Raw genomic sequence first — 13,339 nt, 5'->3', positions numbered from 1 at the left:
ACCCGCGTTTTGATCTTCACCAGGCACTTCACCATGGTGCCCGCGGCGCAGGGACGCGGGGAGTGCGGGCACAGCTCTGAGAGCGGCACTGCTGCCCGCCCCGGGGTCAGAACTATTCTGGGCACCTCATTCCCACGGGACCGAGCTGAAGTGAGAGTGAGGAAAAGCAAAGGGGTGGTGCCAGCTCGGGGTGATTTATGGTGGGAGGTGATTTCATGCTCTGGCTGCTTCCCAACGGCATGTGGGGGACAGACTGTCACATCTAACTGCGTGACAGAGGTGACCCTGCCTGCTGCCATCCCCAACACTGGCACAGCCACCAACCCCGGGATCCCTCGGTGGAATTAAATCCCTCCCTTGGGGCAGACAGTCCCTGTCCCTGCCCACATTCCGGGACCAGGACCAGGACGGGACCTGCTGGGGCAGGGCTGGCCCCGCAGCCCATGCAGGGCAGGGAACAGCCTGTCACAGGGAGTGGGACACTGCTGTCACCAACAGCCACCACCCCAGCATGTCCCCAGCGCTGTGGGGACCTCCACAGCTGCCCCCAGTGTGCTGCCTTTTGCCAGACCTTCTTCCCAGTGCATCCTGCTCTGACACAGCGCCAGCACGGGCAGGAGCTGCTCCAGCTGAAAACAGCAGCTTTTCTGGGAACGGGGCACTGGGGCTGCGGCCTCAGCTGGGCGTGTGTGCAAACCTGTGTGTGTGTGTGTTCATGTGTGTGTGTATTCATGTGTGTGTGTGTGTCTGTGTGTGTATCTGTGTGTGTGTGCTCAGGTGTGTGTGTAAATGCTCAGATGTGTGTGTACATGCTCAGGTGTTTGTGTACGTGTTCAGGTGTGTGTGTATTCATGTGTGTGTGTGTGTCTGTGTGTGTATCTGTATCTGAACCTGTATCTGAACCTGTGTCTTGTGTGTACCTGTGAGTACATGCTCAGGCGTGTGTGTACCTGTGTGTGTACACGCTCAGGTGTGTGTGTAAATGCTCAGGTGTGTGTGTAAATGCTCAGGTGTGTGTGTGTACCTGTGTGTACGTGCTCAGGTGTGTTTGTGTGCCTGTATGTACATGCTCAGATGTGTGTGTACCTGTGTGTACGTGCTCAGGTGTGTGTGTAAATGCTCAGATTTGTGTGTGTTTGCTCAGGTGTGTGTGTACCTGTGTGTACATGCTCAGATGTTTGTGTACGTGCTCAGGTGTGTGTGTACCTGTGTGTGTATGTGCTCAGGTGTGTGTGTACCTGTGTGCACATGCTCAGGTGTGTGTGTACCTGTGTGTGTACATGCTCAGGTGTGTGTGTAAATGCTCAGATGTGTGTGTATGTGCTCAGGTGTGTGTGTACCTGTGTGTACATGCTCAGGTGTGTGTGTAAATGCTCAGATGTGTGTGTATGTGCTCAGGTGTGTGTGTACCTGTGTGTACATGTTCAGGTGTGTGTACCTGTGTGTACATGCTCAGGTGTGTGTGTACGTGTTCAGGTGTGTGTGTACCTGTGTGTAAATGCTCAGTTGTGTGTGTGCCTGTGTGTACATGCTCAGGTGTGTGTGTACCTGTGTGTACGTGCTCAGGTGTCCGTGTCCCCCTCCCGTGCCCCGTGCCCTACCTTCCATGATGGAGATGTGCACGGCTCTCCTGCGGGTGCGGGGGACGCTGCTCAGCCGGGGGCCGTGCGTGATGGACGGGCAGCTCCGGCTCGGCACCAGCCCGGCCCTGGGACAGGGGACAGGGGGGACAAGGGGGACAGGGTCAGGCCCAGGAGAGAGCCAGCGCTGCAGGGACACAGCAGTGCCATGGCCATGTCCCACCCTGGGGCACACAGCAGTGCCATGGCCATGTCCCCAGCTGGGCACACAGCAGTGCCATGGCCATGTCCCACCCTGGGGCACACAGCAGTGCCATGGCCATGTCCCCAGCTGGGCACACAGCAGTGCCATGGCCATGTCCCCACCCTGGGGCACACAGCAGTGCCATGGCCATGTCCCACCCTGGGCACACAGCAGTGCCATGGCCATGTCCCCACCCTGGGGCACACAGCAGTGCCATGGCCATGTCCCACCCTGGGGCACACAGCAGTGCCATGGCCATGTCCCCAGCTGGGCACACAGCAGTGCCATGGCCATGTCCCACCCTGGGGCACACAGCAGTGCCATGGCCATGTCCCCAGCTGGGCACACAGCAGTGCCATGGCCATGTCCCCACCCTGGGGCACACAGCAGTGCCATGGCCATGTCCCCAGCTGGGCACACAGCAGTGCCATGGCCATGTCCCCACCCTGGGGCACACAGCAGTGCCATGGCCATGTCCCACCCTGGGCACACAGCAGTGCCATGGCCATGTCCCCACCCTGGGGCACACAGCAGTGCCATGGCCATGTCCCACCCTGGGCACACAGCAGTGCCATGGCCATGTCCCACCCTGGGGCACACAGCAGTGCCATGGCCATGTCCCCAGCTGGGCACACAGCAGTGCCATGGCCATGTCCCCAGTTGGGCACACAGCAGTGCCATGGCCATGTCCCACCCTGGGGCACACACCAGTTCTCCAGCCATGTCCCCACCCCACACTCCCTCCCTTTCTCCCCCCCCTCTCACCGGTGAATCTCGGGGGGCTCCCTCTTGATCTTGGCGCTGGACTCCATCACCTCCTTGGCCACGCGGCCGCTGCAGGGTCAGAGCAGCAGGGTGAGACAAGAGCAGAGCCCTGGCAGCCACGTGTGCCCAGCCTGGGCCCCTCCCCACGCAGCTCCAGGGCAAACAGGAACGTTTTGGAAAGCAGGAATGTTTTCTCCAGGGGAATGGGGCCATGAGGAGCTCAGAGGGCTGGGCTGGCACCTCTGCCCCCAGAGTTTGCTGCTGGTTCTGGTATGGGATGCTGGACAGCAGGGGTCACCTCCCCTCAGCTGGGAGGGACACAACACCCAGGTCCTCCCATGGCAGCGGGAGGGTGCCAGCGCTGTCACCTCAGTGCTGCAGTGTCCTGCAGACACGAGGCCCCAGGTCCAGCCTCTGCTCCAGGAGCTCAGTGCAGGGATTTTGGGATTATGATTTGTTTCACACCTTGTTGTTCTCAGCCCCCAAATCTCCCATCCTCTCCCATCCTCCACTCCAAACCTCTCCTGTGAGGCTGGGGACAGGGGTGGCCTCTGTGACACAGAGACATGGCAGAGGTGGCCTGGGGGGCTCAGTGCTGCAATGGGGGATCTGCAAAACCCGGGGATGTCCCTGGGCTGCTGCAGCCCCAAAGCACTGCCCTAAGGGCACACAGTGACACACCCAGAGCTCAGTGACACACCCAGAGCTCACACAGTGACACACCCAGAGCTCAGTGACACACCCACAGCTCAGTGACACACCCAGAGCTCACACAGTGACACACCCAGAGCTCACAGTGACACACCCAGAGCTCGGTGACACACCCACAGCTCACAGTGACACACCCAGAGCTCACACAGTGACACACCCAGAGCTCAGTGACACACCCAGAGCTCAGTGACACACCCAGAGCTCACAGTGACACACCCAGAGCTCACACAGTGACACACCCAGAGCTCAGTGACACACCCAGAGCTCAGTGACACACCCACAGCTCAGTGACACACCCAGAGCTCAGTGACACACCCAGAGCTCAGTGACACACCCAGAGCTCACAGTGACACACCCAGAGCTCAGTGACACACCCAGAGCTCGGTGACACACCCAGAGCTCACACAGTGATACACCCAGAGCTCACACAGTGACACACCCAGAGCTCAGTGACACACCCAGAGCTCAGTGACACACCCAGAGCTCACAGTGACACACCCAGAGCTCAGTGACACACCCAGAGCTCACACAGTGACACACCCAGAGCTCAGTGACACACCCAGAGCTCACAGTGACACACCCACAGCTCACACAGTGACACACCCAGAGCTCACACAGTGACACACTCACAGCTCCCAGTGACACACCCAGAGCTCAGTGACACACCCAGAGCTCAGTGACACACCCAGAGCTCGGTGACACACCCAGAGCTCAGTGACACACCCACAGCTCACAGTGACACACCCAGAGCTCAGTGACACACCCAGAGCTCACAGTGACACACCCAGAGCTCAGTGACACACCCAGAGCTCGGTGACACACCCAGAGCTCAGTGACACACCCACAGCTCACAGTGACACACCCAGAGCTCAGTGACACACCCAGAGCTCACAGTGACACACCCAGAGCTCACACAGTGACACACCCAGAGCTCAGTGACACACCCAGAGCTCAGTGACACACCCACAGCTCACACAGTGACACACCCAGAGCTCAGTGACACACCCAGAGCTCGGTGACACACCCACAGGTTACAGTGACACACCCAGAGCTCACAGTGACACACCCAGAGCTCAGTGACACACCCAGAGCTCACACAGTGACACACCCAGAGCTCACACAGTGACACACCCAGAGCTCACAGTGACACACCCAGAGCTTCCAGTGACACACCCAGAGCTCAGTGACACACCCAGAGCTCACAGTGACACACCCAGAGCTCAGTGACACACCCAGAGCTCACAGTGACACACCCAGAGCTCAGTGACACACCCAGAGCTCACACAGTGACACACCCAGAGCTCACAGTGACACACCCAGAGCTCACAGTGACACACCCAGAGCTCGGTGACACACCCACAGCTCAGTGACACACCCAGAGCTCGGTGACACACCCAGAGCTCACAGTGACACACCCAGAGCTCGGTGACACACCCAGAGCTCAGTGACACACCCACAGCTCACAGTGACACACCCACAGCTCAGTGACACACCCAGAGCTTCCAGTGACACACCCACAGCTCAGTGACACACCCAGAGCTCACAGTGACACACCCAGAGCTCGGTGACACACCCAGAGCTCACAGTGACACACCCAGAGCTCGGTGACACACCCAGAGCTCACAGTGACACACCCAGAGCTCAGTGACACACCCAGAGCTCAGTGACACACCCACAGCTCAGTGACACACCCACAGGTCACAGTGACACATCCAGAGCTCACAGTGACACACCCAGAGCTCACACAGTGACACACCCAGAGCTCGGTGACACACCCAGAGCTCAGTGACACACCCAGAGCTCACAGTGACACACCCACAGCTCACAGTGACACACCCACAGCTCAGTGACACACCCAGAGCTCACAGTGACACACCCACAGCTCACAGTGACACACCCAGAGCTCGGTGACACACCCAGAGCTCACACAGTGACACACCCACAGCTCAGTGGCACACCCAGAGCTCCCAGTGACACACCCAGAGCTCAGTGACACACCCAGAGCTCCCAGTGACACACCCACAGCTCAGTGACACACCCAGAGCTCAGTGACACACCCACAGCTCAGTGACACACCCACAGCTCACACAGTGACACACCCACAGCTCAGTGACACACCCAGAGCTCAGTGACACACCCAGAGCTCCCAGTGACACACCCACAGCTCAGTGACACACCCAGAGCTCAGTGACACACCCACAGCTCAGTGACACACCCACAGCTCAGTGACACACCCAGAGCTCCCAGTGACACACCCACAGCTCAGTGACACACCCAGAGCTCAGTGACACACCCACAGCTCAGTGACACACCCAGAGCTCACACAGTGACACACCCACAGCTCAGTGACACACCCAGCTCCCAGTGACACACCCCCAGGTCCCAGTGACACACCCAGAGCTCCCAGTGACACACTCACAGGTCACAGTGACACACCCAGCTCCCAGTGACACCCCCAGCTCCCAGTGACACACCCAGAGCTCACAGTGACACACCCACAGCTCCCAGTGACACACCCCCAGGTCCCAGTGACACACCCCCAGGTCCCAGTGACACCCCCAGGTCCCAGTGACACCCCCAGCCCCTGGCAGCCTCACCTGTAGCGGAAGCGGCTGCCCTTGAAGAACAGGTTGCTGCTGGACACCGTCCGCACCTGGCTCGACTTCTCCAACCTGCAACAGCCCCAGGAGCCGTGTGAGCACCCTGCCCTGCTGGCCTGGCACTGGGAGCCTGCCCAGGTGACAGGAGCACAGCCCTGGAGGTGGCAATGTCACCAGGAGCGAACGCTGCTGGCACTGGTGGTGGCACTGGAGGTGGCACTGGTGATGGCACCGGCCCTGGGACACCCCAGCCCAGCCCAGCCCAGCCCAGCTCAGCCCAGCCCAGCCCAGCCCAGCCCAGCCCTGCCAGCAGCAGGAGCCTGCCCAGGACAGCCCCAGTGCCAGGGGCTCTGCAGGAGCACAGGACACCTCTGCAGGGCCACAGGACACCTCTGCAGGGCCACAGGACACCTCTGCAGGGACACAGGACACCTCTGCAGGGGCACAGGACACCTCTGCAGGGATGAAATTCCCCCTGGGCCGGGCATTGCAGGGTGCCAGACTGGGCCCCTCTGGGCAGTGGCCACTGGCCAGGGTGGGTGCAGTGCCCCAAGGGACCCTCCCATCCCCTGCCCACCCTGCAGGAGCTGATCCCTCACCAGGAGTGCCCCAAGGGACCCTCCCATCCCCTGCCCACCCTGCAGGAGCTGATCCCTCACCAGGAGTGCCCCAAGGGACCCTCCCATCCCCTGCCCACCCTGCAGGAGCCGATCCCTCACCAGGAGTGCCCAGCAGCACCTCAGCCCTGCCCATGCCCGGTGATTCACTGCCTCCACTAATCACAGGGAGATTTGTAAAGCAATATTGCAATTTCACTCGGTGTTCATGTAATGAGGAGTGGAACCTGCTGATTGCAGCTGCTGATTGCAGAATTCCCGGTGGGAACGCATGGCCTGCTCCTCTCGCAGCTCGCTGATTAAAATAAAACTCATTACAGAGCACAGAGAGGCCGGGGTGAAGTGTGGCACGAGCAGGATGGTGCTGCTTGGCATTCCAGGCTTCATCCCAGATAATTAGTTGTAATTTCCTGATGGAAGTTTGCAGTGGAGGGATGAGCACAGAGGGGCTGGGAAGGAGGGACCGTGCAGGGCAGAGACCCCAGGCAGGGGCAGGATGAGTTTGGTGGCTCTGCCAGGGCCAGTGACTGACCCCAGTGCCTGGATGGACACCCCCAAAGCAGCACTCACTTGTAGAAAGCCTGGTTCTCGATCCCACACTTCCAGAGGTGTTTGCAGGCTTCTGGTGTCGGCGCAAAATAGGTGAGAACAATTTTCTTCTCCTGAAGGAGAAAGACAGAGTCAGGGGGAGAGCAGGGGCTGGAGCTCATCCCACAGACACAGAATGGAGCAGCAGAGCTGGAGAGTGGCTCTGGCATGGACAGATCCTGCCCTGGAGCCGTTTGGGATCAGGGATCAGCCTGGAGCACCCCTGGCAGGAGGGATGGGCAGGTGTGAGGTCACAGCTCCCACTCTGCTCCCAGCCTTTGGGAACAGCCAGAATCACAGAAAAATTCCTGCTGGTGGCTCCTGTGGGAGCCAGCTGCAGTCAGAGAGAGCTGTTCTGGCTGTGAGGGATGATGGCAATGAATCAGGAATGACCTTGGGAACAATCCCGAGGGAGGGCATGGCCAGGAATTGTGGGGTGCAGTGCCCAGGGCTGGCAGCAGCACAAGCAGGGAGGTGACCCCAGCGCTGTCCCAGCTGCTGTGCCATGCCCAGGGTGATGCCCAGAGATCCTGGGAAGGAGCAGGCTGTGCCCAGGGTGGTGCTGTGCCCAGAGATCCTGGGAAGGAGCAGGCTGTGCCCAGGCTGTGCAGGGAAGGGGAAGCAGGGGAAGCACTCACCTCCTTCTGGCTTACGTACAGGTAGAAAGTCTTCCCTTCGAATTTCATCTTGGTCACCTCGTTCCTGCAGGGACAAGGACAGGCTGGTGGCAGCTGTGGGGACCCAGAGCCCTCCCAGCCCTCAGCAGCTTCCAGAGCCCGTTCTCCATCCCAGGAGGGGGTGGTGGGAGCAGCCCTGGCTCAGGAGCCACGGCCAGAGCTGGGGTGAAGCCGGGGGTCAGTGGGGACTCGTCCCATGGGCCAGGGACAGCCCGACATCCTGCAGTGACCCAGGGCAGCTGAGGGGCTCACAGGGGCTGGGGTGTGGCTGCCATGGGCACAGGGAGGTTTGATGGGGACAGAAATAAAGAACAACGAGCCTGGGGCAGCGCTGGGTGCTCCAAGCACTGCCCGGTGCCCACAGCCCCAGGGCACGAGGGGACCCCGAGGGGGAGGTCAGCACTGGGGGAGCTCAGCACTGGGGGACCTCAGCTCTGAACCCAGCTCTGAGCCCAGCTCTGAACCCAGCTCTGATCCCAGCTCTGAACCCAGCTCTGATCCCAGCTCTGAGCCCAGCTCTGAACCCAGCTCTGAACCCAGCACTGACCCCAGCTCTGAGCCCAGCTCTGAGCCCAGCTCTGACCCCAGCACTGAGCCCAGCTCTGAGCCCAGCTCTGGACTCACCACTTGATGAAGTGCACTCTCTTGTTGCCCTGCAGCACCACGAAGCCGAAGGGGGTGAAGGCCAGGAAGGCGGCGTTGCCGGACACGTCCTGCAAGGAAACAGCCAGGGCTGGTGGCCACCAGCACAGCCGGGCTGGCACGGGTGCCCTCAGCCCCTGGGCTGGGCTCTGCACCCCCAGGGTGCCAGCAGCACCTCACACTCACCTGTTACTGTCTATTCACATCTATAGAATTTACGCTATTAATGTAATACTATGTTATAGATGCTGCAACTAATGTTTATTTATTAGTATATATTGTAACTGTGCTACTCTCTATACAGTTATTCTAGATCTACATATATACAATATATCTACACTCTAGATACAGGTACACACAATGTATTTGGTGTATATAATTACTGTAATATATATAGTTTAATAATTATTTATTGTATTATCTCAGAATATCCTGAGTCGGAAGGGACCTGCTGACGTCTGAGTCCTAAATATACAAATATTATTTATAGCAATTAACACAGAACACGATAACCCCCAGCTGCACTCCCCTCCCTCGGAGCCCTGCCCAGCCTGGCCAGTCCAAAGGCACTAATTAGTGTCAGCACTTGAGCCCAGCCCAGGGAGGGCTCAGCGACCCTCCTGCACTGCTCAGGGAAAACAGGGACAGTGAAAATGGAAAACAGGAACCCCAGGGGGGTTTTGGGCAGCCCAGAAGCTCCGTCCATGGCAGAAAGAGAAGCAGAGGGACCCCTGTTATTGTCACACACACATTCCCTGCAGGGATCTGCACACAAAACCAGCTCCAGGCACAGCCCAGTGAGCCCTGCCTAAGAAAGGAAGATCTTTATGTTTGTTTTTTGGGGAGGAAACTGCTGAGAGTACCATGAAAACTTCCCAGGATTGAAGGGACACTGAGCTGAGGATGGCTGGGGAGAGGGAACAACCCCCACCCAAACTTCTCCACGATAAACTGGAGAAGGGAAACAGAACCAGCTTCATTTAATTAACAAAGTTTGGTTTCCAGATCCTTTAAGCACATCAGCAGCAGCTCTTGATGAATTAGGCAGAATTCTGCTGACAGACACACAAGTGTGTGTGTTTGTCCTTGGGTGTTGTAAGAACGTTAATTAGTGTAAATCAAACACGTTCAGAAGGTTCTTGGAGCACAGGGGTGGCAATGACCCAACTCCAGCAGCACAGGTCACAAAGGGTGGCTGCTGCCAAGACACTGCTTTGGAGGGAATTCAGAGCAAAGAAACTTCTGGGGTACTCAGAAAATACCCAAAATGGGGAAACCTCCCTGATGCACTGCACCTGTTAATGTGGCACAATTCAGGAAATGACCCAGCACAGGCAGTGCCTGAGAGGAGAATTCCCTGTTTGCTTTGTGTCTCACATCCCTCTGCACGTGGTGGGATTAGCAGGGAGCAGAGGGGCCACAGGCACTGATTTCCTCAGTCAATAAAGAGCATTTCCAGCAGCAAACTGGATTATGGGCAGGGCAGAGGGATGGACTGTCCCAGACAGATTAATGCCTGGTGGCCCCTCAGCCACGTCACTGACCTTGTTCCTGCCTCCAAAGCTCTGCAGGGGAGGATGGACCCCCTGTCACAGCTGTCTGCACCGGGAACGCTTTCCTCTGGCTCCCCTGATACCCTGGGAGGGTCTCAGAGCTCTCTTGAGAGCCCTGGGAGGGTCTCAGAGCTCTCCTGATACCCTGGGAGGGTCTCAGAGCTCTCCTGACAGCCCTGGGAGGGTTTCAGAGCTCTCCTGACAGCCCTGGGAGGATTTCAGAGCTCTCCTGACAGCCCTGGGAGGGTCTCAGAGCTCTCCCCACTGCCCTGACAGCCCTGGCAGGGTCTCAGAGCTCTCCTGACAGCCCTGGGAGGGTCTCAGAGCTCTCCTGACAGCCCAGACAGGGTCTCAGAGCTCTCCTGACAGCCCTGGGAGGATTTCAGAGCTCTCCCCACTGCCCTGACAGCCCTGGGAGGGTCTCAGAGCTCTCCCCCCTGCCCTCACTGCCCTGGGAGGGTCTCAGAGCCCTCCCCAATGCCCTGGCAGGGTCTCAGAGCCCTCCTCACTGCCCTGGCAGGGTCTCAGAGCTCTCCTGACAGCTCTGGGAGGGTCTCAGAGCTCTCCTCACTGCCCTGGGAGGGTCTCAGAGCTCTCCCCCTGCCCTGGTGCTCTCTCACTGGCCAGGGATGGGGTTGAGGCTGAGGCTGGCAGCCCCAGCACAGCCCCAGAGCCACTGGCAGGTGACAAACGCACCTGGGACAGTCCCTGGCTCCTCAGGGGGTCACCACTGGCCACAGAGAGGGATCCAAGCCCAGCAGCCCCCCGAGGAAGGGCTTTAGGAGCTGCCTTACCTTGCAGGGGTGTGGGTCAACCCCGTAGGTCTCCAGAGTCTGGGCTTTCCTGAGGAAATTCAGCTCTGAAGTAGCTGGTGTCTGCCCACTGCAGGAGGGGAAAACAGGGAATAAGAATATTCCATGGCACACAGGAGGTGAAAGGCAGCCACAGGGATCAGCCACAGCAATCCCCATCAGAATTTTCAGCACTGAGCCCAGCCCATCCTCTCCTGCCAGCTCCATCCAGAGCAGCCCCTGAGCAGTGGTGCTGCTGAGCTGGCAGCACTGGGGAGGGTCAAAAGGCCAAATTTAGGGGTGAATTCCCTGCTTGCAGCACAAACACCTCATGGGGGAAGGCAGGGGGAGCAGAAGGCAGCAGCCCCTGGCACAAGGACACAGCTTTGATGGGTTTCTGGGAAGTTAAACCCAGTTCCCTGCCTGGGAACCCTTCAGGACACAGCCCCAGCAGGGCCATGGGCATTGCTGATGGTCTCCACACATCCCTGGGGAGGGCTGAGGGCAGGGAGGGTCCCAGGGTCACTGTCCCCATCCCTGGGCTGTGCTGGCTGAGGCTGGAGCAGGTCCCAGCTGGATGTGACATGTGATGGGTGAGGGCTCAGGATTTCCCTCCCCAAAATCCCAAGCAGGGACAGAAGAGCTCAGGATTTCCCTCCCCAAAATCCCAAGCAGGGACAGAAGAGCTCAGGATTTCCCTCCCCAAAATCCCAAGCAGGGACAGAAGAGCTCAGGATTTCCTTCCCCAAAATCCCAACCAGGGACAGAAGAGCTCAGGATTTCCCTCCCCAAAATCCCAACCAGGGACAGAAGAGCTCAGGATTTCCCTCCCCAAATCCCAAGCAGGGACAGAAGAGCTCTGAGCATCTCCCACCCCCAGCTCTGGTACCTGAGCTCTGACTTGTGGATCTCCGCGATTTTCCTCTCCAGCTTCTCCGAGTGCTTGGGGAAGAACTGGAACTTGGAGCTGTAACCTTCTGGGTGCTTCCCTGGGTCGTAGTCCCCAATCTCAGCTGGTGGGAGACAGATGCAGTGGGGAAGGGCAGCAGGAGCAGAGCTCAGAGTGCATCCCCAGCAGGGCTGGGCACAGCCTGCAGCGCCCTGACCCCGATCCCTGCCAGCATCCTCTGCACCCCATTGATTCTGTGGTGGTGTGGCTGTCACCTGGTCACTGTCCCTGATTTATTCACTGCTCAAGCTGCAGGAGCAGCCAGGAGAGCAGCCAGGAGAGCAGGGGCTCCTGGGGACTCTGTGCCCCCTGTACAGGTGAGCCCAGCACCCATCCCCACCCTCCCCAGCCCAGCCCAGCCCAGCCCAGCTCTGGGGGTGCTGTGGGTGCTCTGGGTGCTCTGGGCTGCTCTCAGTGCAGTGATGGGGGCTCTCTGCAGGACAAGGGAATTTCTGCCTTACCCTGCAGGATGTAGGCAGCCAGCAGCGCTGCGTCCGACGTCTTGCACAGGAGCCTGCCGTGGTACAGATCCCTCTTGATCTGCAGGAAAACCAAGTACCTGGGCACAGGAGGAGAGTTCTCTTTATTGGGTACAATTAAAACTTCCCAAACTGCCAGTTTAGCCATGGAACATCTGCAGACCCTCGCTGTGACATCCCTCTGCAGCAGCACATTCACCACACTGCACTGGCCGGGCTGATCCTGCCCAGTGGGTCGGATCCCAGCCCACACAGCCCAGCCCTGTCAGCCCAGGGTGCTCCAGGCACTCTGTGCCTGCTCTGGGGCCAGCACAGGGCCCAGGGGCTGCTGGAGATCTCCTGGATCCCCTCCTGTTTCTCCACACCAGCCCAGCCCCATGCTCTGATCCAGAGCCCACCAGCACTTGCTGCATTTCCCCTTCATGCTCACCTTCCCCATCACGGGATTTTCTCCTTCCCAAACTTTCTGTGTCCCTCCAGCTCTTGGTGTCCACGTCCCCCCTCCATGCTCACCCAGTGATGATTCCCCCAGCCCTGTCCCTGTGCCCAGTGAAAGGACAAAGCATGGTGGGAAATTTGGATATCCCAATAAATTTAAACCTAACTAACATTATGGGCTGTGTCATGTGGCATTTGGGAAAACCTTTAGCTGGTAAAACGTAAGTCATGGAGTGAAGGAGCAAAATGGAGCACTCAGAAATGGATTTAAATAACCAGACTTGCACTCTGCAGTCCTTGGTCACGCCTCATTGCTCAAATCTGAGTTTATGATGAGGTAAACCATTAATGTTCACAGATAAAATACATTAAAGGGAAATCTTGGTGTTAAAGCGGACTCAGTCCAGGGAAAAGTGAATTTTAAGCTGGGTTGCAGCTCAGCAGCAGGGACACCTGCAAGGGCAGCAGGCAGGGGCAGCTCCCCTGCACGGGGCCTCAGCCTGGCCCTGGGGGTGTCAGAAAGCTCAGTTAGATAAAGCTGGGGAGGAAATTCTTCTCTGCTCTTCTGTGCTCCCAGGTTGTGAGACAGGCTGTGCAGTCAGGTTGTGCTCCCAGGCTGTGTGACAGGCTGTGTGACAGGCTGTGTGACAGGCTGTGACAGGCTGTGTGTGTCAGGCTGTGTGTGACAGGCTGTGTGACAGGCTG

At 58.6% G+C, this 13,339-nt stretch overlaps 1 protein-coding gene across 1 annotated transcript in view; it reads right to left on the bottom strand.

Moving 5' to 3' along the window:
* Positions 1-13,339, bottom strand: part of FRMD5 (FERM domain containing 5) — a 78,229-nt gene that overhangs the window by 5,641 nt on the left and 59,249 nt on the right. The window contains exons 5-13 of the mRNA XM_033070937.2: positions 12,179-12,276; positions 11,658-11,781; positions 10,772-10,859; positions 8,407-8,495; positions 7,744-7,807; positions 7,088-7,179; positions 5,898-5,972; positions 2,590-2,658; positions 1,602-1,708 (exon numbers count right to left, since the gene is read on the bottom strand). Of these exons, the coding sequence (XP_032926828.1) occupies positions 1,602-1,708; positions 2,590-2,658; positions 5,898-5,972; positions 7,088-7,179; positions 7,744-7,807; positions 8,407-8,495; positions 10,772-10,859; positions 11,658-11,781; positions 12,179-12,276 (806 nt within the window). The remainder of the gene's footprint in view (positions 1-1,601; positions 1,709-2,589; positions 2,659-5,897; positions 5,973-7,087; positions 7,180-7,743; positions 7,808-8,406; positions 8,496-10,771; positions 10,860-11,657; positions 11,782-12,178; positions 12,277-13,339) is intronic.

This window comes from Catharus ustulatus, chromosome 12, assembly GCF_009819885.2.
Source record: "Catharus ustulatus isolate bCatUst1 chromosome 12, bCatUst1.pri.v2, whole genome shotgun sequence".
Classification (NCBI taxonomy): Eukaryota; Metazoa; Chordata; class Aves; order Passeriformes; family Turdidae; genus Catharus; species Catharus ustulatus.
This window is presented reverse-complemented; position numbering and strand designations above follow the sequence as displayed.